Genomic DNA, 26,731 nt, shown 5'->3' on the forward strand with positions numbered 1-26,731 from the left:
AAATAAATATAAATATAAAAATAAAAATAAGGTGTTCTTGAAAATGGATTTTTAATGATATTTATCAAAATAGATGATAATATATATTATAGATAACAATATATATACACAAATATGGAATTGTGTGTGTAAATAAAATATACAGGAGGTGTGTAATAAAAATATTAAAATTATAAAAATGAAATAGGGATAAAAACTTATATAATATGGTAGACGGAACAGGACGGAAAAAATAAATAAAAATTATGGATAAAAGGATCTAAAGAATATAGGAGACTTCTAGCTCTTCATTTAGGCCTCCTGGCTTAAGGGCATCAAGGGTATATATCCAGAAAGTTTCTCTTTCACCACCCATCATTCACACCACCCTGAAACCTATATCAAATTTCTACCCTTACCATTCAAAAGGACCCCATCTGACAACATTCTATAATATGGTGTTCTCAGATTTTAAAAAAATGTGCACCAATCCTCCCCGCCAACCTTCACATTTGGGTTACCTCACAACCCATGAAAGTGGAGCGCTACAATCGCTTTCAAAAAATGACAGCATAATCATCAAGACTGCTGATAAAGGCGGTGGTATAGTCATACAAGACCGAGCAGACTACATATCGGAAGCTGAACGCTTGTTAAATGACGTTTCTACTTATAAAAAACTCAGCCTGGACCCACTCCCACAGTTTCGTACCATCAAGGACGAGCTAGTAAAAACTGCTGTAAGAGATAACATCATCTCTAAAAAAGAGGCTTCCTTTATGATTAAAGAATTTTATAACACACCCTATTTTTATCATATCCCCAAAATCCATAAAAATACCACACACCCTCCCGGCAGGCCCATCATTGCCGCCATAGACACTTTAACTTCAGGCCTCTCACAATACATAGACTGCCACCTACAACCTCTGGCCCAGGGCTTACGGTCTTATATCCGTGACGGCTCACACCTACTGGAGTCATTAAAAACGTATGCTTGGGAGAACAAATATACATGGATGTCGCTAGACGTATCGTCTCTATACACCTCGATCCCCCATGAGTTTGGCCTAGCTGCCACTTACCATTTCTTAGCGGAGAATCCATACATGAGCAATGCCCAAGCAAAATTTATTATGGATTGCACCCAATTCTGCCTTACACATAACTACTTTTTATTCAATGAAGATTTTTACTTACAGATCATGGGCACTGCTATGGGCGCAAATTTTGCTCCATCATACGCCAACCTAGCCATGGGGATGTGGGAGGAAAGGTACATTTGGTCCAATAATCCCCACTCCAGGCATTTGATATACTATGGCAGGTTCATAGATGATATCATTATTATTTGGGATGGTGACACGGAAGAAATCAAAACTTTCGTAGATCACTGCAACAACAATCCACATGGTCTAGCATTCACATTTGTACATGATCAAGAAAAATTAACATTTCTAGATCTTGAATTATATCATGACAATGGAAAAATCGAAGCAAAAACCCATTTCAAACCAACTGCAGGCAACTCACTGCTCCACTACAAAAGCTGTCATCACAAGAAGTGGATTGACAACATCCCCAAGGGCCAATTCTGCTGCCTCAAGCGAAATTGCACACAACACAAAGACTATGTTGAACAGAGTGTTTTTATGAAGAAAAAATTGTTTGACAAAAAATATCCAGCGTCCCTAGTCAACCAAGCGTACAACTATTATCATGATCCCAAACCATCAACAGCCGTCCAAAAAACAGCACCAATACAACAGACCAGGTTCATAACAAAATTCCACACCAGTCACAAAGACATGGAAGCAATCCTCAAGAGGCACTGGTCCATTCTATTAGAGGACGTGCATCTAAAAACCATATTAGCAGATGTCCCCACCACCACCTACCGTCGAGCTACAAACATAAAAAACAAAATTGCTCCGAGCAAATTGAAGAAAACACCCGCACAAGAATTCGTCCCAATGATCTCTTTATTAGGAATGTATCAATGCAAAAAACCCATTTGCAAAACCTGCAAATTTGTTGAACATGGGCAAAAGAGTTTTTCCACCAAAGGAAAAACATATACATTCAAAGAATTCTACAACTGCGGGTCGGAATTTGTGATCTATGCCCTAATCTGTCCTTGTGAACTTCTTTACGTTGGTAGAACCATACGGCCTTTGCGCCAACGTTTTGGAGAACACAGAAGAAAAGTTGAGGGAGGTAGGGACAAACATAGCGTCCCACGTCATTTTTTAGAATGCCATAACAAATCGACTGACGGTCTGAGAGTATGGATAATAGAGCAAATACCCAACAAACTAACTGAAGCAGAAAGATTCCATCGACTATGTGAAAGAGAAACTTTCTGGATATATACCCTTGATGCCCTTAAGCCAGGAGGCCTAAATGAAGAGCTAGAAGTCTCCACTATTCTTTAGATCCTTTTATCCATAATTTTTATTTATTTTTTCTGTCCTGTTCCGTCTACCATATTATATACGTTTTTATCCCTATTTCATTTTTATAATTTTAATATTTTTATTACACACCTCCTGTATATTTTATTTACACACACAATTCCATATTTGTGTATATATATTGTTATCTATAATATATATTATCATCTATTTTGATAAATATCATTAAAAATCCATTTTCAAGAACACCTTATTTTTATTTTTATATTTATATTTATTTTCAATTAATTTTTATATTTATTTTTATTTTCAATTTTTATTTTCATTTTTATTTTTATTTTTATTTTTACTATTATTATTATTTCTATTTTCATATATATTTTTCTATTTTTATTTTCACATGTAAAAAATCTTTTTCATTTTTTCTACTTTTTCTTTTATTTTTCCTTCATATATTTCTTTCCCATTTATTATATATTTTTTTCTCATTCATTTTTCATATCATCTGTTTTTCCAGTATATCACCCCCACAATAAAATTAATAAATTTATCTTCACGTTCAATATAGACCATTGTTTTAATTAACCATTGGCGCGTTATTTATGCATTTATTTCCAAACATCCGGCATTTCCCTAGTCCCCCTCCCCATCCCCCTTTTTTTCATTGGCATAAGATCTCTTATAGTATTAATTCCTCTATATAGAGGACATTATACTATTTGGCCACAAGATGGCAATCTAGGAGAGGCATATAAAAACGTGCTGTAGTGACCCCTACAGCCAGCTTGACAAAGGTGCGCGCTGTGTGTACGTCTTCCCATCGAACCACAGCACATGCACGGAAACGCGTCGCACATTGCTGTCCCCAGGCGATGACGTCATCTTTCTCCCCGCAACCATAGCATCCACAAGCGTGCGCTTCAACGTGCGCTCCGGCGTCTCCATCGGCACATCTGTGCACCTACAACCCCTACAATCAAGTGTACGGACCCAGCAAGGTTACACCTACAAACACAGCACAACACCAGCGCTGTGATAGAGACCCAAGGATACTCACATCTATCGGTTGGACCCGGACGAATCGCAGGACAACAACTACATGCCTGAATTCCTTAATTTAATGTGAGTACTTTTATTTCAAACACTGAGTAAAAGCTGTACAGTTCACCTAGTGGCGCCTGCTTCCTTTTTGTTATTTCTTTTATCATATGTACTTGGAGTGTTGCTTCAGCTCCCCCTGCATGGCTGCCCGGTAAAACAAACTGTCACTCATGGTACAAGCTCATCTAGCTTACAGGACTTATTGCTCAGAAGGCTCTCTTTTTCCTTTACAGGATTTACCACATGCGCTTTATTGTATATAATTGTCAGAGTTCATAGACCTCATCACCTCCTCCTTGACTGAATAGTAGTGCGGTTTCACAATGATGTCTCTGGGCAGACCATCTGAGCGGGGAGATTGAAGGGCTCTGTGGGCTCTTTCCAGCTCCAGGCGGTGCTCAGCAATATCAGGGATAAGGCTTTTTATGAGGAATTTCATGGCGGATTGCACCTCTTTCTCAGATTCCTGGAGCCCCCTGATTCTGAAGTTATAACGTCTCGATCTATTCTCGAGGTCGTCGATATTCGCAAACACTGTTTCCAATTGGTCTTGTACATCTTGTAGCCTGGCGGAAATCTGATTTAATCCGTACCACAGCTTGATCAGCTTTCTGCTCCATAGTGTCCATCCTCATCCCTAATTGCTGCAAGTCCGCATGGATGGAGGATGTAATCTGCAGCGTTCAGTGCACGGCTTTTAGAAAGCATTTGGGAAAAAAACAGTTATCCATGGAAGGAAAGTCAGTAGGGATGGGTGCCTCTTCAGTGCCTCACCAACTGACAGAAGCAGGCCTGTGTGGATACATAATGGCAGTAGTGGGGAAGCCAGCACCCACCCTGCCCAGTAAGGACTCCGTGGAGGTAGGAGAGGTGGTCGAGCCAAAAGGTGATTGTCTGTCAGTACCTGGGGATCGCGGGGGGAGAAGGTCCCGGTCTGCTATGGATTCCTCTGTCAGTTCTGAGGCGAGCGGGCCTCGTGGAGCTGCCACTATCTTGGCATAGCTGAGGGGGCCGGGAGCCGCCGACGACATCTGGCTAGATAGATCCCTCCTGGCCAGCGGTGAGGACATCCGTGTGTTCTGGGGGGTATTCCCGATACAATAATCAGTGAGAGGTTTGGGGGGAGCGCTCAGTTAGCTCCAGTGGTCAGATTTGGATCATGGTGGAGCGGAGCTCTAGATGCCGGTGGCCATCTTGGGAGCTGTCGTGCATGTGCCTGAGAGACTCTCTCTTAAGGAGTGCTTGTGGAAGCCCCATGTACATTTGTCTCCGAGCTTTGCAGTCCCACCCTTGCCTCCCTCACCTCCCATGCCTCCTGGTACCTAACAGGTCTGTGAAGATAAACCCATGCACTTGCGCTTTACGCGTCTCTGTGGACGAGATAGCCCTTAGGAGGAGGGAGAGATTGTGGCCAGGCTGGACACTTTTTGAAGTCTTGTCCTACCCGTCCAGGGAACACCCGAACCTTGAGGTCCTGTCAAGGACAGACCTCCTGTGGTAGCGTTGTTTCGTCTCCAGTTTCCCAGAAGGATAAGCCCCTGTCGTGGGCGGAGTCGTCCGTCGAGATACAGGTTCTAATCGACTCCTGGGCTGCAGGCCTGTTCATTGATGCTGCCTTTGTATCGAAGCACTTGATTCCGATGCAGCTGTGTGACACTCCACTTGCTATTGAGGATCTTGACGGGAGACCTCTACAGCCTGCTCTTCACCATGGGATAATACAATTCCAAGTTATTTCCTCACAAGTTTCCGCTGGTTATTGGTTCTCCTTGGTTACAGAGGCACAACCCCTCTTTTGATTGGCTCCGTGCTGAGGTTCTGTCCTGGTCTCCACAATGCAGTAAGATATGCTTCCAGGAGGTAGCCAAGGTTCTGTGCACCTCTTCACTCTCCTCCCTGCCGGAGGAGTACAACAATTTTAGTGATGTCTTTGACAACGGTCAAGCCGGTACTTTGCCTCCACACCGGTCATAGGATTGCACAATTGACCTTCAACCTGGTGCCATACCCCCTCGCGGCCGGGTTCACCCTTTGTCGGTCTTGGAGGATAAGGCCATGGAGGAGTATGTTATAGACGCACTTTCTTAAGGTTTCATCCGCAAATCCTCATCTCCTGCTGGTGCCTTTTTTGTTAAGAGTGGTGAACTGAGACCGTGCATCGACTATAGGGGTCTCAATTGTCTTGCCATTAAGAATGCCTATCCGATTCCGTTGATTACGGAATTATTTGACTGCCTCAAGGGAGCAACAGTTTTCACAAAGCTTGATTTGAGAGGGGCAAACAATCTTGTGAGGATTAAAGAGGGCGACAAGTGGAAAACTGCCTTTAATTCCAGAACAGGTCATGCCTTTTGGCCTCTGTAATGCTCCGGAAGTTTTACAGGAGTTATTACCAATTTGCTGGTAATTAGATGACCCTGCATGCTCGGCATTTAGGGTTTTGAGAGTTTTGAGAGTTGGTGAATGTAAAGAACTATGTCTATTCTTAAATGAACCCTTGCCACTTGCATGGTATCCTGATCTGGATAGTGTGCCCTGGTTGGGGCCTTCATAGGTTTGTTTACGTCGCCTTGATGACCGATTGGACTACTTCTGGCATACAAGGCTGAACGTTTTTGTTTTTTTTGCTCACCTGGATGACGGTCCCAATCTTAAATGTTGGAGAGGGTCTTGTTCAGGTGGTGTGCTGCTTATTTTAGGCAGAAGACAAACCAAAGCAGCTAGATAAAGATAAAGGAGTTGGAGACTGGTATTTCAGCTGGAGCAAGAAAAACAAAGAAATTACATTTACTGTTGGCAAAAAACTTCCCGCTTAGGCAACCTCCTCAGATGACAACAGGATGCCATGCTACAAGCGCCCAGTAATGAACAATGGATAGGGGGAGAGACATTTGTGGAACATATAACCCTCCAAAAATGATTTTGACAAACAAGCAAAACAATTTAAATTTGCTCCTATTTAAGATGACTGCCACAACTTCCACAGCAAGGCCAGACCACACATGCTTTGCCGGGAGCAATAGGACCTATGTGGCCCATCCGACTCAGCCCGGCCCACCAAACTGACTCCTGACTTCCGTGCATGTGTAGAGTGGGCAGGAAGATGCTAAGCCAGTGTGAGCTGCTCACTATGGCAACCAGAAATTAAGGTACAACATCACAAGGAGGGGAATGTGGTGGGGGAGGAAGAAAGTGAAAAAGAGAGAGGAACGCAAGGAAAGGAAAGTGAGAAATTGAAGGATAAGGCCAAGTGAAAAATAGATATAGCTGCTTTCTTTGCTGCAGACTTGAGCAAATACCAGTATATAAATGCAGATATAAGCTCTTAGTTGAGAGACAACTGCTGTCCCAAAAGGCCCACAGAAGGGACTCCCTATCTTATTAGCGCATTTAGCTGCCCAAGAATAGGTACTGCACCTGAGAGAGGCTTGAACCCAGCTGGAAGCTGCCAACTGCAAAGGTGAGGGACACTCGACCAGCATTTACTGATCATGAGGTATGAGGAGAATGCTGGGAGTGCACAAATCCCTTTTCTTTTATAATATTCAGTGGTACTGAGGGAGGAGCCAAGGCAGAGCTTGTCACAGGTATGCTGCCATGGATAGGCACCAGGGAAACGTTTTTCCTTTAGTTATACTTTAAGGTGGTTGCAATCCCTGTAAACCCATTGAAGAGATTAAAGGAACACTAAAGGTTCGTTTTTTATTAGATCAATTGATTGCTGTAAGCAAGAGCATTTAAATATCACTTACCTCATTTTTTTTTTTTGACCTCCAAAATACAGTAATCCAGGTTTGAAAATGCCATTTCCTGTCACTCCTCGTCTTGCTTTCCACCAGCATCTGAGCTGTTTTGCATGGTGGAAAGCAGAATGTAATCACCTCCTCCCTATGACTACAGCCCTGCGTGAAGATGCTCTTATCCCTCACAGGCATGGAGGCTAAGCCTAATGGGATCTGTAGTTCCCATTAGGCTGTGATGTGGCAAGAATGAATGCGCAAACCAGGAAGTCAGTGAGAATAATGATTCAGGAGTGCTGGAGGTGAATAAAACAGCTCAATTTCAAGAGGTCTCAAACTAGTTATAATGCAAAACATTACTTTTTACTTTATCGGCTATTATCAGACTTAAATTTAAGAGGATTTTTTTTTGTCTTTACAAACCCTTTAACCTCAGATGAAACACAGAGATGAAATAAATCTTCATACATTAGTTGTACCTGTTCATCTACAGTCTTCTCTTATTTACATATGTTCAAAGTCCAGTTTATAAAGCTTCTCTGATCTGTCAGAAAAAAAATCTACTTGGAAACCAAAGATCTCCGACGATAGGAGGGTTGGGGCATTGGTGCCACCCTTTAAAATAAATATTTTAATAAAAACACAGTGGGCTAGATTCAGGTAGCTTTTACGGCGGCGTATCTCCAGATACAGAAAGACAAAATGCAGCGCCTTCTAAGCGTAGCAAGTGAGTTTAATCGAGGCAAATTGTTAAAAACATGTGAAAAACCTACTCACATTACAGACGTAGGTACAAGCAAAAAGTAAGAGTGTCATCCGCGGAATCCCCAGGGACAGCACGATGTCCTAGTGCAGGCGGCGTGGAGATGTCCTTCCCTGTGCAGCAGCGGCGGCAGGAACCGAGGCGCCCTCGGAACTCACAGGCTGAGGTCAGGTTTCCACTGTGGGCTGCAGTCGGCGTCACTTCCGGGCGCGGGAGGTGCGCGTGTTCGAGACTTTCAAGTCTCTTCTTCAGGCTTCAAATGACGTAAAAAACTACCGCCGGGCGCACGTACGTTTGTGAATCGGCGTATCTAGGTAATTTGCACATTCTACGCCAAAAACAACGGAAGCGACCCTAGCGGCCAACGTAATATTGCACACAATTATATGCCACCGCATTCAAGTTATGTCGGTGGAGGAAGCCTATGCCTTTGAGAATCGGCGTAACGATATGCCGGCGCGTATCAGCCTGAAGAAGAGACTTGAAAGTCTCGAACGCGCGCACCTCACGCGCCCGGAAGTGACGCCGACTGCAGCCCACAGTGGAAACCTGACCTCAGCCTGTGAGTTCCGAGGGCGCCTCGGTTCCTGCCGCCGCTGCTGCACAGGGAAGGACATCTCCACGCCGCCTGCACTAGGACATCGTGCTGTCCCCGGGGATTCCGCGGATGACACTCTTACTTTTTGCTTGTACCTACGTCTGTAATGTGAGTAGGTTTTTCACATGTTTTTAACAATTTGCCTCGATTAAACTCACTTGCTACGCTTAGAAGGCGCTGCATTTTGTCTTTCTTTGTCCTTCTACAGATCATACTTCATCTGTCAGCTGGCTGCCATCTAAAGCAAGGCTATAGTCATATAGTGCTGTGGACAATTTGTTGGACTATAGTATTTCCTCAAAAGCACTTTTCTCTGGGACTTTTACCCATTCCTCTCCAGTTCCCTTCCCTTCCCCTACCCAATCCCATCCTATATATCCCAGGTAGTGACTTTGTAGACATTGATGGGGAGTGCGCTCAATTATCATGTTTTGTTTTATGTATCTCCAGATACGCCACCATAATTTTCAAATCTGCGCCGGCGTATCGTTACGCCGATTCTCAAAGGCATAGGCTTCCTCCACCGACGTAACTTGAATGCGGTGGCATATAATTGTGTGCAATATTACGTTGGCCGCTAGGGTCGCTTCCGTTGTTTTCGGCGTAGAATGTGCAAATTACCTAGATACGCCTATTCACAAACGTACGTGCGCCCGGCGGTAGTTTTTTACGTCGTTTGCGTAAGGCTTTTTCGGCGTAACATTGCTCCTGCTATTAGGTGGCACAGCCAATGTTAAGTATGGATGTCGTTCCCGCTTTGAAATTTGAATTTTTTGCGTCGTTTGCGTAAGTCGTTTGCGAATAGGGCTGGACGTAATTTACGTTCACGTCGAAACCAATGACGTCCTTGCGACGTCATTTGAAGCAATGCACACTGGGATATGTACACGGACGGCGCATGCGCCGTTCGTAAAACACGTCAATCACGTCAGGTCATCACATATTAGCATACAACACGCCCCCCCTTCCACATTTGAATTACGCAGGCTTACACCGGCCCCATTTACGCTACGCCGCCGCAAATTACGGAGCAAGTGCTTTGTGAATACTGCACTTGCTCCTGTAAGTTGCGGCGGCATAGCGTAAATATGATGCGCTGTGCCACCGTAAGAAGGGGCACAGCTACCTGAATCTAGCCCAGTGTCTCACAGTAGTGTCTTCTGCCCCCGCTTCAAATCAGCTCCCCACCACAGTAGTGTCCTCTGCCATCCCCTCCCCCACAAAGGTGTACTCTGCCGCCTTTCACATCACCCCCCCTAGTAATGTGCTATGCCTCCCCCATTGTTGTTCTCTGCCCCCCCTACACACACACAAACACACTCATGTTCTTTGACCCTCCCACACATAGTAGTGTCTTCTAACCCCCCTACAGTAGTGTCCTGTGCCCCCCGAATCAGTGTCCTCTGCCACCCTCCATCCACTGTAGTGCCCTCTGCCCTCCCCATAGCAGTGTCCTCTGCAACCCCCCACACAGTGTCCTCTGTCCCCCTCTGTAATGCCCTCATAGCGGTGTCCTCTGCAGCCCCCTGCCCCCTCCCCCTGTACTGCCCTCTGCCACCCCATAGCAATGTTCTGTGCCCCCCAGTAGCCTCCCCACCATAGCAATTTCCTCTGCAAATCCCCCACAGTAGTGTCCACCCCTCTGCCCCCCCCCTTTGCATAGCACTAGCCTCTGTTTCTTACCCCCCAGAAGTATTCCTCTGCCCCTCTATAGCCATTTCTCCTGTCGCTCCCAAAACACAACTGTAGGTAGCTCGCTCCTACCCTACAGCACTTGTACATGAGTTGAAAGGCAGCACAGTGCTGGATGGGCGGCGGGAGCCTAAAGCAGCTCCCGGTGCCACCCTCAGTTCAGCACAGCTTTGCCTCTCGCTCCTCTCTGCAAGTGAAAAGCAATGCTGGCAGAGACAGGTGAAAGCATCACCACAGCCCTGATCGAGATCTGTCCCGCTTCCCATGATTGACAGGTAGGTCAAGATTGATGGGTTGCTGACTCTGGCTACAGAGGCATCTACAAGGGAAAACAAAAACTGTGCTATTAAAGAAACATTTAAAAAAATAGAAAAATAATAAAATGGGTGGACCAATCCAAAACCGCAGCTAAATGTGGGATATACACATTACATAGATAATTAGGAAAAAAGCTGCGCTAGTTAAAGTCCAAAATTATTTGAGTGAATTGATTGAAGAGCATACACTTCCAATAATTCCAAAGGCAAAATTAATTCATCCAGTAGTAGACACCACAGTGATTGATTCACAAAAGTCAGCGTGGTGACTTCAGCACATACCCTCCATCATACGTGACATGGTCAAATGGGAAGTATGGCAAAACGCTTCTGGAGGAGGGTATGTGCTCACGTCACCACGCTGTCTCGTTAGGAGGCTGGAAGTTTGCTTTGTAGCTGGCCGGCTTTACAATTTGTGCATGATTTTTAAACTTTGGAAATGAAAAGCTGTGTACACGCGATAGGTTTGTCTGATGGACTGTTTTTATCGGACAAACCGATCGTGTGTGGGCCCCATCGGTCTTTTTTCCATCGGTGTAAAAAATAGAACATGTTTTACATTTTTCCTATGGATAAAACAATAGGAAATTCCGATCGTCTGTGTGGAGAAAAATCCACGCTTGCTCAGAACCAAGTCGACACATGCTCGGAAGCATTAAACTTCATTTTTTTCAGTTTGTCATGGTGTTTTACGTCACCACGTTTTGGCACAGTCGGAATTTAGTCTGATAGTGTGTATGCAAGACTGATGAAAGTCAGCTTCATCGGATATCTGACAAAAAAATCCATCAGATTTGATTCCATCAGAAATCCGATCCTGTGTACAGGGCATCAGTGCAATTATATTTTTTAATGAGCAATATAATGAGGAATTAGACAATATTATGCTATGGTCAGTTTCTCTTTTTGGGTTTATTGCTGAATATTACGATACAGAGCTTATTGTGTCATCGGTGTGTGAGTCATTGCAACCATCCATCCAGGGTTCCTTGAGATCTTCTGTGCAAGCAAATGCCTTGGCTGGGCTACAACCACATGCCTGGTTTGCTTGCTCTCTGGTAAGCAAGTTTTCTATAAGGTGGCGGTGCACTTTTGTGAATCAATCATTGTGGTGTCTACTACTGGATGAATTCATTTTGCCTTTGGAATTATTGGAATAAGGAATTTAGGACTTCAACTAGCACAGCTTTTTTCTTATAAAGGCATATGCTTTGTTCATATTTCATGTCTAAGGTTTATAAACACTTCATCTGTCTCAGTATATGCATATCCTAGGATTACATACAATTCTTAAATGTTTTCAAAAATGATCTCTAAGCCTGGTGTGTGGTAAACGCTGCATGTGATTCGCACATGAATTGCACCGCATTCCTGTGCACATCACATGCAATGTCTGTGCGGTGCGATTTGAGCCATACATTTTGTATGGCTCAAATCGCAATGCATCGGCACCAAAATGGTGCAGGAGCCTTTTTTCACCTGCACCTGAATTGCATTGTCTGGGTGTGAACACCCATGCAATGCAATTCTGGCAATGGCACTGCGTTTTGCGATCTGTTTAGGGGTGTCATTATTCTAACATTTACAAGCTCAGCAGATTGCATAGACTCTGTGCAATTGCCAAGCAGTGCAATGCGGGGAAACGCAGCAAATCTTTGTGTTTCCTGCATCACATCAGTGTAAACCAGGGCTTAATGTGACCTTCATTGATTTTTGGATACCATTTGTGGAATTGGGTGTCTTAGAGCTCCAAGGCCTCATTCAAATGAGTGCAGGCACCCATAGTTTGTGAACAAGCACCTTGTTTATGCAGCTTAAGCTGCCAGGTGCTGTGTGCTACAGTTCATTTGTGTCTATATTGATGCAGTGGCTTCAGACTCGTGTCCCAATTTGACAGCAGTACAAGTGAGCAGCCCCAAACAGACATTTAAATAAGGCCTCTGGATTTTCTTAAAACCTCACAAGTACACATTATTTAATGTATTTAGAACTGGTTTCAGGTTTTCTGTGTTACCCAAGATATTATTGACTTTAATCTACATTATGTAGGCAAATTAAACTTGGACCAATACTAAAGAGCTAACCTCTCTTTTGTGCTAATGTTTTGCATTGCAATAAACATATAGAAAGTAAGAACAAGAAAACCAACCAGCTTTTTAAAACATACAGTAAGAGCTGGTTCACACAGGGGCGACTCGCAAATCACATTCCGCTCTGTACTATGGAACCGTTCTAATAGAAGCGACTCAAGTCGCTCCAACTTAGAAAAAGGTTCCTGTACTGCTTTGGGACGACTTCAGGGCGACTTGCATTGACTTTAATACAGAAGTCTATTTGCAAGTCGCCTCTGAAGTCGTGGGCAGATTGCCTAGCCGCTCGGCAAGTCGTGCTGCCCTGGTGTGAACTGGCTCTAAGCAGGTTGGTTTAGGGCTCAGGGTGACAGACCTTTTACAGGCTTGGACATGTATTCAGTTGGTTTCTACAGTGTACTCTGCAAAACAACCTGAAAACACACAAGTCAATGCAGTAGGTACTTGCACAATCTCATAAAAAGCCATCTACTCCTCATGCATGGCTATTGTGGAGGTTTGAGTAGTATCCTTGCTTTCTAGTTTAACCATTCATGTGAATGTGCTAATAAAACAGATTATGTTCCATGAGTTGTATACAAGTAGTCTTGAAAAATACATTTGTAATCACAATTCTTATACTTTAAATTGTTTGAAAGGAAGAAAGTATTTTTTTTTTTTATTTCTTTTTTTACCTTCATGCATTCTTTGTATTATGATATAAACAAACTTCTATGTTCATCTCTCCCTCTCTCTATCTTTCCCTCCCTCTCTCTCCCCCTCTCCTCACTGAACATGGAGGAAGCGGGTAACCGTTGGCTCCTGCTGCTGTCAATCACAGCCTGTAAGGAGAGAGGGGGGGAATGGGGCCGAGCTGCGTTGTTTGTCAGTGGACACACAGTCTAGCTCAGGATCGAGTCTGCATGAGTGCCTCCATTGCAAGTGGCTTGCTATAGGAGCACTCACAAAGGGGGATGCGCCATAAGTGCAAGTGGGGGACCCCAGAAGAGGAGGTAAATATGACATGTGTTAGTTATTCTCTTTACACTATAAAGGTACATTGTTTTCATCCCTGGATTATTATATATGTAAAAAAAAATATTTGGAATACAAATGATTACAAGCATTTGTGAAATCCTGTGTTCTTACTTTTGTGTATGAGTCAAATTTCTTTCTTTCCAGCCGAAATGTGGTTTTATCCCATCTTCTGCTTACACCACTAAGGAGATTAAGAAGAAGATGTGTCGATTTTGTATGCACCAACATTTAAAGGTAAGTGTCTGAAAAATTCTGCATTTGAAACACAGATGGGTGTCACTACATGTTCTAATCTTGATAGCCTATGTGGCCATGTGGCACTCTAATTCACTTAGACTTTGCACTAATAATTGTACTTAAATCATCTTGTAGTCAGTTTGGCTGCTAGGTAAACTCCTTTGGCTGGGATTTGTTTTCCCTAACAACAAATTTGGTCTCTATCGTACTGCACAAGAGACAGGACTTGTATTCATAGACCACAGGTTATTTGAAGGCTACCTTCAGGTGATATGATGCTGACAAAAACTTGCTAGGGCTGCCCCTAGTGTGCACCTATATTTATTATAATTTTAGGTACTATAGCACCATCAACTTACGCAGCACTATTACATATACATCATACTTTCACATCATTCCCTACCCTAAATGAGCTTACACTCTAAGGTCCCTAACACCCATTTATACATAAACTAGGGCCAATTTAGACAGGATCCAATAAATCTACCAGCATGTCTTTGGAATGTGGGAACAAACTCGAGTACCCAGAGGAAACCTACGCAGGTACAGGGAGAACATGCAAACTCAATGCAGATAGTGGTCTAGATTGGAACCTGCAACCCTTTTTGCTGCTAGGTGAACGTGCTATCCACTACACCACTTTGCTGCCCAATATATAATTCTTCCCACTCTGAGAAGACTAGTTATTTGGCACTGTTTTTAGGTAATGGACCATTCATTTTATTTCTCTTCTGACACTTGGATCCAAGATCAAGATCTTAGAACTGGGGGGCGTGGCCTAGCGGGACATGCAAGAGGACGTGTAGATGTTTGCTCCGCCGGGTATCCTGCAGAATCCGTGCTATTGCATCGCCATCCTGCAACCTACAGCCTCGGGACAGGCACCACTGCATTCCGCGGAAGCTACTGAATGACATTCAGTAGCTTCCGCGGAATGCAGTGGTGCCTGTCCCGAGGCTGTAGGTTGCAGGATGGCGATGCAATAGCACGGATTGTCTGACAGGCCAGTATTATTCCTGTGCTACAACATGGCTAGATGGGGACATGGCTCCCGAATACCGCCGGACACTCCGGTCCAAGATGGCGGCCTCCCACCCCATTCTGCTAAGGAAGCGGCCCAGCGTCTCTTCTTTAAATGGGGAAAGGACAATCCACCTACCCCGGGACCTAGCGAACATGCTTTGGAGGGGGATAGGGATCTGGATGACACTCCTCCGATCCTGGCTCATCCACCAGCTCTGTCCCATGTGTCACACAGCCCCACACAGTTATCCAATATGGCGGCACCCGGCTTACAGAACACTGTTGATACTCCCGATTCAATGCCCATGCTCAGAGATATACTGGCTGTGGTCACTGTCTGCAACTCCTCCATTGCTAACCTAGCAGGGGAGGTGAAAAGTATAAGAATGGAAATATCTTTTGTGCGGCAGGATATGCAAAAGTTGCGCGACTGCACAACTGCTCTGGAAGGGCACATTAGCACACTGGAGGATGATTGGCAATCATTACAGAGGGATGTCAAGTATACTCACTCCATGGTGACTGCCAATGCGTCTAGGCTGGAGGACATGGGAAATTGCCTCTGCAGAAATAACATACGTGCAGTGGGCATCCTGGAGAGGGTGGAAGAATCCTGTGGCGTTCATCGAAGCATGGTTGGCTTACAAGTTTGGGAAGGACTCTTTTTCCACTATGCTCGCGGTTGAGAGAGCCCACAGGGTTCCAACGTGCCCACCACCACAGGGTGCACCCCCACGACCATTCCTGTTTCATCTGCTCAACTACAGAGTGTAACGTCACACAGAGGGCTGCGATAGAGGAGCACCCAGTAGGGAGGAATAATAGTCTCTAAAAATACCTAATACCTCCTGGGGATGCAAAGTCAAATGCCCCAAGGGGGACCTAATTTTTTATACATGCAGGGGGCGGAGGTACTGATTAAGCTTCCTAGCGAACATCGTGGATGCTGCATTGCTATGTAAAAGGAACCGAGCTCTGGACCATCTCAGTGCTTTCTCCACTTTTGTTGAGAGCAGAGCATCCAACGCCAATCGTTTCTGCTCAATTGTACGCCTAGTAGATTCTAATGTTAGAGCAGAGGTGTTCTTATATAATCGATCCAGCTCACAAGTAAGTCTGAGGATGTTCCACCTATTTTGTTTGTTACGAGCCGCCGCCAGGCTAATAAATTTTCCCCTCAGGACAGCTTTGTGTGCAACCCAAACCGTGGCCACGGGGGTCTCAGGAAGAGCATTAAGGGTAAAATACCCATCAATGGCCTGTGACATCTCAGACTCCACCACATGATCGGAAATAAGAGCCTCGTTAATTCTCCAGGTGTAAGAAGAGGGGGTCTGCGAAATAAAATTAGTGGAGAAGGAAACAATATTATGATCAGACTAGACACAGCTATGTAAAGACGAGTCTCGTGAGTTAGCTAGGAGAGCTGGGGTGGAAAAAACATAATCCAACCTGGAATAGCTGTCATGTGGGTGGAAATAAAATGTGTACTCCCGGATTCCCACATTGTGAGCTCGCCAGGAGTCCACTTGGAGTTCCCGCAGGCCCCTGGTTAAGGACCTGGGGAAGGCCCCCGAGCTCACCGTGCCAGAGGATCTGTCCATCAATGGATTGGCTACCAGATTAAAATCTCCCCCAATTAGCATATGGGGAGAAAGGAACTTGGATAAGGTGTAAAAAAAAAAAAAAGCAAAAAAGGAGGCTGGGGATTCATTTGGGGCATAAACGCTAGCAATAGTAAGTTCCTTATTACAGACAATCCCCTTTATAATAACAAAACGGCTTTCCTTGTCCCTATATACCCTCTGCACATCCATGGGAAATTAATTATGCAAAAATATGGCTGTGCCCCTACTTTTGGAAGAGTGAAGCGTATAAAAGGACTGTGAAAAGGCCCTATTGAAGTAATTCGGGTGAGAGGAGTGGGCAAAATGTGTCTCCTGCAAAAGCAGTATCTGAGCCTTAAGTTGTTTATATTGAGAAAAGGCCTTCTTCCTCTTAGAAGGGGAATTAAAGCCCTTCACATTATGTGAAATTATATCAATCATTGGTTAAACAGGGGAAGAAAGCCAAACTAAACCCAGGTGGGGAAAACCTCCCGTGAAGGGGAGCAGCCCCCCCCCCCCCGGTTCAACCATTAACAGCCTCCCCCCTGGATCTGAGGGGCCCCTCAAGATAAAGACAGTTCTATACTTTACCCTATAGCGATACCTGGAACCATAGTTATATGCAATGGCAAAAAAAAAAAAACAAGACCCATAATATAAGTACCAATAAAAAAAAACACAAGAAAATAGAAGGTAAAAAAAAAGTATGAAAATAAGAAAAGACATTGGATCAGGAAATCTTCTGAGTCCTGATAAGTAAAACAGTTCACCGAGGCACAGGGGCCTCGAACCCAGCATGAGCGCAAAACAAAACTCAAGGCCCAAACTAAAAAAGGGGCAACCAATACCCTCGCCTGTAGGGGTGAGGATAGCAGAGCGCAGCATCGCTGGGGTGAGCCACATTGCGCGGCACCAAGGGACAAGCAGCAGAGCAAGGTGAGACTTCAAAGGTTAGGGGGAAAAAAAAAAAAAATTTCATCGTCGTCCAAGATAGTGAAGGAGTCTCCTCTTCGTAAAATAGAACAACAAAAGAAAGAGCACTTATGCAGCTAACCAATTCAGGGTGAAGCCTCCTCATATCGAATCCTCCGTCTATCTCGCCTGGTGGGAGGTGTGTGCCAAATCTGTGAGGGCCTAGGGGTCAGAGGGGGTCGGCGTAGAGCTGTAGCATCCAAGAGACCAAGCTTCACGAGAATTTCCTGGCCCTCTGCGATGTTAGTGGCTGTATACGTGGAGCCATTGTGTGGAATTTGCAGCTTAAATGGAAATCCCCAGCGGTAGCGAATCCTGTCATCCTGGAGGGGGCCTGTGATTTCTTTCATGGCTTGACGTATGTGCAAAGTGGTAGGAGAGATGTCAGGGTAGACCTGAATGACATTATTGTCAAGGACAATTCTGGGGGTATTGCGAGCAGACCTGAGTACCTCTTCTTTAATAAGGAAGTCCTTCATGCATAACACTATGTCCCTGGTGGGCTTGTCAGCTGGAGGTTTTGGTCTCAGAGCCCTGTGAATACGATCACATGTGAACACAGAGGCTTCCTTGTCTGGAATATCTTTATGGCAGCTGGAATCAGATCAGTGACCGTCTCAGGGACTCCCCTCAGCCTCAAATTATGGTGCCTGTTTCTATTGTCAAGGTCCTCGATTTGGGACTGCATAAGGGAGAAGGCTTCTTGTAGGGATTCATGTTCTCTGCTCAGGTCATTATAGGCTAACGACAATTTGTCGTGTTTATTTTCTAAAAGGTCCGTTCTGGAGCCCAGGGCAGCTATCTTCTGTGATAGGGTATGGGAGGTTTTGTGAAGCTCCGTTTGGAATTCCGTGGCAAGTCTGGCATACATGGCCTCTAGACTAGAATCCAAATCAGCCTTGGACAGGGCAGGGGAGGACTCACCACCACCACCGAGCGGATTGAAGAATCCAGGGGTCTCAGAAGCCTAGGACGGAGCAGGAGAGTGGCCGGGCCTCAGCGCCATTTTGAGCCATGCTGCTCTGTTCTCTGTCGCGGAGGAGATAATGTGTCACCGAGGTCTGAGAACGGCTCCCGGAGTGCTTCTTCTTCTTGTTCTTGGACGAAGACATGCACGGAAGTCTCGGGTGCCGGGGGGGGGGAATTAAATTGTGTGTGAAGAAGTGTATAGCCCCCGTAGAGCGTTTTAAGTCCCGCGGTGCACGGAGCTATGACTTCAAGCCGCCATCCTGTTCAGCGCCGCGCATGCGCTCCAATAATAATAATTTTTAAGGTTAGGGGTTCATTGTTATGCATGCATTACATATTATTCCTTTGTTTTACTCATTTATGATGATTTTTAGTTTGTGTATTTATTTTACATATATTATTATGATTAATCTTTTAAATGTTTCATTTGAGCAGAAAATTGTGCAAACAGGTGTGAATCTGCACAAAAACGTGCACATGGCACATTTCTTTTAATTTCTGTGAGAATAAAAACATGCCAAAAATGCTCAAACCTGCCCAATTAGAGGTACACAAAAGGCTCCAGAACTTTTATGAGCTTCAGGTGTTTGGCTTCAGCTGACATGGAGTGGAAATGTGAACCATCTCCATAGAGAATAATAGATTTTTTTCCTCTCCAGCCTTTTGGAGCTTCAAGTTACAAAACGCTCAGGTATGAGGCAGAAGAGGGGATCACTCAAGGGGAGGACACGGTCAGGGAGGATTCCACTGATATGTCTGCACTTCGGAGGCAGGTTAAAGCACTCCAGGAGAAAGCGACTGAACCAGAGAACCACTGTCACAGCAACAACCTAAGGACTCTGGGTTTCCCAAAGCAGGTGCCAGGGACCAAGCAGGCAGACTTTGCATAATCATTTTTGACCACACTTCTAGATCTCTTTGACCTCCTATCAGCCTTTGTGGTAGAGACAGCACATCATGTTCCTCCAACTCCAGTGCCTGGGACGCCACTGAGACCTTTCCTTTTCTGGCTTCTGAACTACAGGGATTGCGGAAAAAAAAATAGCGGCTGCTAGGAACAAGCAAAATCTTGCGTATGGCTATCTCCTGTTTCCCAGATTATTCTCCAGAGATACAACACTAGTTCCTTTATCTGTAACTGATGGTCCGCAAGTCTCACATGCCCACACTTGAAGTCCCACCACTGCGCCCCTAGAATAGGTGAATAATTACCAATAAAGCTACCACTTTAATTATAGAGATGCGAGTAGTATTTTGACCCCTATCAAACCTAGATAGTGTAAAAATAGTGGCGCTAAAATCACAATAGTACAGTGATATTTAAAATATATTCATATGCAAAAGTTAATATGCAAAAATTTGTGTAACATTATCACCCTGTGACAAGTGAAAAACAATTGGTCTTATAAAAAAAAAAAAGTCCATGAGTATAATCCAATAGATTAATTCAATGCAGTATTTCTCTGTTCATCCACCTCACCAATACTGTATGTGCAAGTAATTCCGCTCCCTTCAGGAAATGTGCTCACCCACTTTAAATGCCTTACACTCTCGTGCTTGGCTCAAAAGCTTTAAACCAAACAAAAAGGGTTAAATCTCCGATATCCAGCCATGAACATAAACACAGATCTTTCCACATATAAATGATAAAAAGTGCTCCAATAGTGTAATAACGTAAAACCAGTTTAACCACTTGCCGACCGACGCACAAACATTTATTCGTCAGAATGGCACGGACATTTCAAATGGGTGTATATATACATCCCTTTAAATTTGCTGCCGTGTGGGCGCCATGATCGTGCCCGCAGGACCCAGGGACTGTGTCCGCCGGTCTCCCCCAATCCTGTGTCACGGAGCTGCAGATTGGGGGATGTCTGTGTAAACAAGCATCTCCCGTTTCTGCCTAGTGACATGACACTGTAATCAGGAGCAGCAAACAGTGTTGTCACAGTATAAGCCCAGCCCCCACACAGGACACATACATATGACACACTTAACCCTTTCCTAGCCCCCCCCCCCCTCTAGTGGTTAACCCCTTCACTGCCAGTCACATTCACACAGTAATCAGTGCATTTTTATAGCACTGATCCCTGTATAAATGTGGTCCCAAAGTAGCACCAGAAGTGTCCGATGTGTCTGCCATAATGTTGCAGTCACAATAAAAATTGCCGATCGCCACCATTACTAGTAAAAAAAGAAAATAATAAAATTGGCATAAAAATATCCCCTATTCTGTAGACGCTATAACTTTTGCGCAAATCAATCAAACGCTTATTGTGATTTTTTTTTTTACCAAAAATATGTAGGAATACGTATCGGCCTAAACTGAGGAAAGGATTTTTTGGGCATATTTATTAGAGCAAAAGGTAAAATAAATATATATATATATATATATTTTTTTTCAAAATTGTCGCTCTATTTTTGTTTATAGTGCAAAAAATAAAAACCACAGAGTTGATCAAATAACACCAAAAGAATGCTCTATTTGTGGGGGAAAAAAAGATTTCATTCTTGTTTGGGAGCCATGTCGCACGACTGCGTAATTGTCAGTTAAAGCGACCACAGTGCCAAATCACAAAAAGTGGCCTGGTCATTTGGCAGCCAAATGGTCCGGGGCTGAAGTGGTTAATAAAACAATGTGCAACCATTACGCTCACATCAATATACTTCAAAGCAGACAGAATAAAACACAGCAAATCTTCTATTGAATGCCTACAGTGGTGCCGAGGTATGTGGACTTCTCACCCACTCCTCAAGCTCGGACCTCCACTCCCTGGTTCGGTGCACAGCATCAAACGTTGCAGATGATTGCACGGCAACCACTCCTCTTATACCCCCCACGTCAATCACTGGCGGAAGTCCCCAAACTGCGCATTTGTTTACCTCGTGCTCACAATACCCCGACCTAGGTCGATTCTAAGCAGTTCACAGAACATCATACACATCCACACAATGTATAATGGTTTCTTTAGCATTGTCACCACTAGAAATAATTTAGCATATCAACAGCTAATACAAACACCACATATTTTCCTCATTCAAGTGCAGATTCCTAAAAGCTTATTGACAATGCCAAATAATAAACTAATAAAATCCAATAAGGTACATTAATGCTTAAATAAACAAATTACTAAAATTTTATATACAATGTTAATTAACCACCTCTTAAAATTAGGATCCAATTCAAAGAAAAACATAACTTTTTTACATATAGACATCCACTGGTAGGTCGTCTCAGTAAGTCATCTGATTTTCCTCATCCTTCTCCCTCTTTCATAGATATTATTGCACTCTATGGGGAAATATATCTATTCCATAAATTATATACAAGATATGTAAAAGTATAAAAATATAAAATTGTACAAGAAAACATTTTTATATTTAGCTTTATCAGAGCATATTGGACATGATTAATATATATTACAGATCAATTAAAAATTATTTAAGCCTCTGGGGAAAATACATTTTAACATCCACCAAGTTTCCCTTTGAACCCCTTCAGTATGGAAACACCCAGTGTATCCCACAAAACTGCAATAATGTGGGGTCTTGATCATGTTTTTCTTTAAAGTGTAGGGAGACACTATGATATCTAAAGCCCTGTTTAATATTAGCTAAATGTTCAGCAATAAGCATTTTCAAAACGTCGTTTTGTTCTCCCCACATAAAATAATCCTCAGGGGTACCACAATAGGTACACCACATGTGAGGAATTGCATGTAATAAATTAATTTAGCTCAAATGTTTGTTTTTTTTTAACAATAATTTTTATTGGGTTTTCACATATACAGTATTACATCAATTTGAATACAATCCAGTTTTTCGTCACGAGTAAGTATGTAGTGGTTAAGACGAGTATCAGGTTACAATTAGTTGCAGTTATTCAGTGCACATAATGTATACAACGCATTTGGCAGAGAGCGGTGTCTTGGTCTCGCTGCGAGTGATCGAAAAGAACACAGAAGACAGAAAACAAAAAACAAGCTAGTACCAAAATCTACGTTAAATTATAGAAGACATAGTGACCAGAAGGATGGGCCCATCCTTAATATATGCTGGGTTCACAGAACTGCTGCTGCCCCGGTCCAACTTGACCATGGAAGCCATCTGGTGTGAATCTCAGCGTATTTTCCAGCACTGGAGGCCATCGTCAACTCATAGTTGTAGTGTAGATTAACCAAGTCAATTGTATTTACAATCGTCGGGGGTTGAGTATTTTTCCAGAGTCTAGTTATGCTCAGACGAGCTGCAAGTAAAATGTTGGTGACTACCAATCTCAAGTCGTTGGGGAATCTGTCTACATGCATATTGAGTAGCGCCATTGCTGGCGAGGGTGTTATGACGGACCCTGTAATGTCTGACAGGATGCGAAAGATTTTGGTCCAGTATGTCTCGATGGACGGGCAAGTCCAGAAGATGTGGAGGATATCACCCTTGGGTTTGGTGCATCTCCAGCAGGAGTCGGGAATGTCCTTCCCAAACTTAGCTATTTTAGTGGGCGTGAGGTACCACCGAAGATAGATTTTTATTGTGAGTTCCCACAATGTTGCACTGCGGGTGGACTTGTATACAGATCTGAGTGCTGAACGCCAATGATCGTCAGTGAGTGTCTGACCTGTATCCAAGTCCCACAGAGTGTGGGGTTTGGCTTTGGTGAAGGCCTGTTTTTGCCGAAAAGAGTTATAGAATACGGAAATTCCCTTCAACTTGGAGGAGGTATCGGTCAAGTATGACCAAAGTTTAGGAGGTATGGAGTAGCATGGTTTTGGCAACTGAGATAGACAGTGTTTAATCCGAATGTATGTGAAGAGCTCCGCCTGTTTAAGTTTAAATTTGTCCTGTAGCTGCGGGAATGAGAGCAATGAATCATCTTTGAAGATGTCTTGTATAAAGTGTACACCAGAGGATGTCCAGTGTGACAGCCTAAGGTCGGTCGTGCAGTGTTCCAGTATGGTCAATGGAAGAGGAGGTTGGAACGGCTCGGGGTGTAGTTCACCCTGTGTAACTAAAAACTGCCACGCTAGGGCCGCAGCCCTCATCGTAGGGGGAAGCGATTCGGATACTAGAGACCCATGTGGGACTCCCAGTAACCAGTTTCGGAGAGTGTGATGTCTAACCATCGTGGATTCCAACTGCCCCCAAAGAGTAAGGGGGCTGGGTTGGAACCAGTCCTTAAGTTGAGCGAGTAACGTAGCCCAGTGATATTCTTTGAAGTCTATGGATCCCGCGCCTCCTGCAAGTTTGTGTTTAGTGAGAATGTGTTTGGCGCACCTAGGTGTCTTGCCTTGCCACAGTAATTTATTCAGGGTAGTTTGGAGAGCATGAAAGTATGATAATGGGATGGGTATGGGGATTGTCCGAAATAAATACAATAGTTGGGGAAGGTGGAGCATTTTGAATGCTGCTAGCCTACCTATCCAGGATAATTCGTGTTTGGCCAGTGACTGAGTATCTGTTTGGAGTGCAGCTAGGAAGGGTTTGAAGTTGCTCTTGAAGAGGTGTTTTGTGGATCTCGTTAGTTGGACTCCCAAGTAGGTTATTTCGTGGTCTGCCCATGCATAGGGAAATTGGGCTTGGAGAAGGTTTCTAGTTGTGGCGTCTAGGCCTAAGTCAAGGATATATGATTTAGTGGCGTTGACTCTATAGTATGAGATTTTGCTGAACCAGTGAAGGATCTTTTGCGTTTCTGCTAGTGACGTAGTCGGGTTAGTCAGCATAAGGATGACGTCATCCGCAAAGAGGCTGATTTTGTGGGAAGTGGTACCGATGTTGAATCCTGAAATGTTTGAATTTTGCCTAATATGTTCCGCAAGGGGTTCAATAAGTAGGTTAAAAATCAGCGGGGAGAGGGGGCAGCCTTGTCTAGTGCCGTTCGTTATTTTAAAGGGTTGAGAAAGCATGTCAGTTGAGAAGACTCGCACCGACGGGGAAGAGTATAAGGCGAGTATTGCATTCGTTATTTGACCTTGAAATCCGAATTTCTGGAGAACCCTCCGGAGATATCCCCAGTGGATTCTGTCGAACGCCTTCTCTGCATCTAAAGCCAGAAGCAGAGAAGGCGTTCCGCTAGATTCAGCATGGTGTAGGATGTCGATCACCCTTCTCGTGGCATCGGACGCCTGCCGTCCTGTAGTGAACCCCGATTGGTCTCTGTGGATCAACGTGGGCATGATAGTAAGGAGTCTTGTGGCGATCGCTTTCGCATAAATTTTTAGGTCTAAATTGAGAAGGGAGATGGGACGAAAATTTTGGGGTGTCGTTGGTTCTTTTCCCGGCTTGGGCAGGGTTACTATGAGTGCTTGTAGGGATTCCGTTGGGAGATTGGAGGTAGTGGCCGCATGGTTAAATAGGGCTGTTAGTGCTGGTGCTAGGAGGTGAGCAAATTGTTTATAATATTCCCCAGTGAGATATTAATATTTCCGCATCGGTAAAGGGATCGTTCAGTTTGGACAGTTGGGCAGTGGTGAGGGACGGGAGTCTAACGTGGCTGAGGAAGTCGTCAATGTCAGCAGAGGAAGGTTGGTGCGTGTCAGGGTCAGCGTGTAGGTTGTACAGGTCACTGTAATACGTGCTGAATGCGTCGGCTATTTCCTGGGGGTTTTTAAGTCGCTCTTTCGTATGTGGGTGAAAAATGTGGTCTATTCTATTTTTCAACCTCCGCCCTTTAATGCGTTGGGCTAAGACTCTACCCGCTTTGTTTGATGTGGAGTAGAACGCCTTCAATCTCCGTTGGGTGCGTTCAAATGATTGTAAGAGGAGGAGTCTGAGTTCTTGTCGTAGGGACAACATCTGTGCGGAGTTGTTGGGGTCTGGATTGGATTTGTCGAGTCGTTCCAAGGTGTTTAGTTGCGTCACAAGAGCATCTATCTTCAATAATCTAGATTTTTTATGAGCTGAGTTAAGCTTAATCAAAATGCCTCTTACAAACGCCTTATGCGCGTTCCACACCACGCCTGGGTCGGGCACAGAGCCTGTGTTAGTGTCAAAGTATTCTTTTAGGTGATCAGATATTTCCGGAGAGAAAGAAGGGTGTTGCAATATGTAGTTATTAGCCCTCCAAACAAAAGTAGGACGTGCGTTTTGTGATTGAGATATCGTGAGTGTTATGGGGGCATGGTCCGACCAGGTCGTGGTGTGGATCACAGATGCGCTGATAGATTGCCATTTGTCCGTAAGAAACAGGTCAATGCGTGAATAGGTTCTGTGTAGAGGAGAAAAGAATGTGTAGTCACGTTCAGAGCCATGGTAGCATCTCCATACGTCAAACAGATCTTGTGAGGCCATGAAATTTTTTAGAGGAGATGCTCTGCGTTTAGAGGCGGTGGTGGAGTCCAGGAGGACATCCGGGACCAGATTGAAATCTCCGCATAAGATAAGGCGCCCTTGTTTAATGGGTAAGATGACTTTCATCACTTTACGGAGGAATCCGATCTGTTTGACGTTGGGTGCGTAAATGTTAGTCAAGGTGTAATCAATGCCATTCACTTTGCATACAAGTACAGTAAACCTGCCATCTGGGTCTAATTCAACATGTGTCAGAAGGAATTTAACCGTATCTCTAACCGCTATATATACCCCCCTCTTCTTGGAGGTGAAAGGGGCCGAAAATACGTGAGGAAAGTTCCTATTAGTACATACAGGTGCCCCTGTGGATAGAAAATGTGTTTCCTGGACACATACAATGTCACATTTCAGGTCTATTGCCGTTTTCCATAGGGAATGTCTTTTTGCCGGGTGGTTCAACCCATTGGCGTTAAGGGACAGTATCTTGAGCGCCATCGAGACTGGATGTGAGCCAAAAAAAAAAAAAAAAAATGAGATGGAGGTCACTTACAGTTTGAAGAAGATGAGAGTATCAGTACTCATCAACCAGATATCACTCTGGAGGCCGCTGTCGGATGGAGATCCCAGGAGTGCAGGTCCCTGCACCCTCGGCGTAGAAGAGTTGGAGATGAAGACCGTGGTAGTAGCGCGGGGAAGTCGCTTTGGTTTCAGATGAAGCTTCCCAATACGTGGTACCTTACGTTGGAGCTGTATATGCTGTAACTGAAACACTAACGTTATCGTTTGAACAAACAAGAAAAACTGGTGAACATAAAAAAAATAGTTCTGTCAGTAATGACCAACGGTGGTGGTGCCACCGATTTAAGGCAGGTGGTGGAGTACAGGATCTAATAATCCCACTAAACCACTGGTTGGGGGAACAAGTGTC

At 44.2% G+C, this 26,731-nt stretch overlaps 1 protein-coding gene across 7 annotated transcripts in view; it reads left to right on the plus strand.

Annotated features, from left to right (window-relative positions):
* The window catches only part of IPPK (inositol-pentakisphosphate 2-kinase), a 1,052,241-nt gene that overhangs the window by 485,484 nt on the left and 540,026 nt on the right, over positions 1-26,731 (plus strand). For 6 of the 7 annotated variants that reach the window (XM_040360985.1, XM_040360986.1, XM_040360979.1 and 3 more), the window contains one exon: positions 13,856-13,945. The exons of the other annotated variant lie outside the window; for it this stretch is intronic. In XM_040360985.1, the coding sequence (XP_040216919.1) occupies positions 13,856-13,945 (90 nt within the window). The remainder of the gene's footprint in view (positions 1-13,855; positions 13,946-26,731) is intronic. 7 annotated transcript variants of the gene reach the window in all.

The sequence above is a fragment of the Rana temporaria genome, chromosome 7 (genome assembly GCF_905171775.1).
Source record: "Rana temporaria chromosome 7, aRanTem1.1, whole genome shotgun sequence".
NCBI lineage: Eukaryota > Metazoa > Chordata > Amphibia > Anura > Ranidae > Rana > Rana temporaria.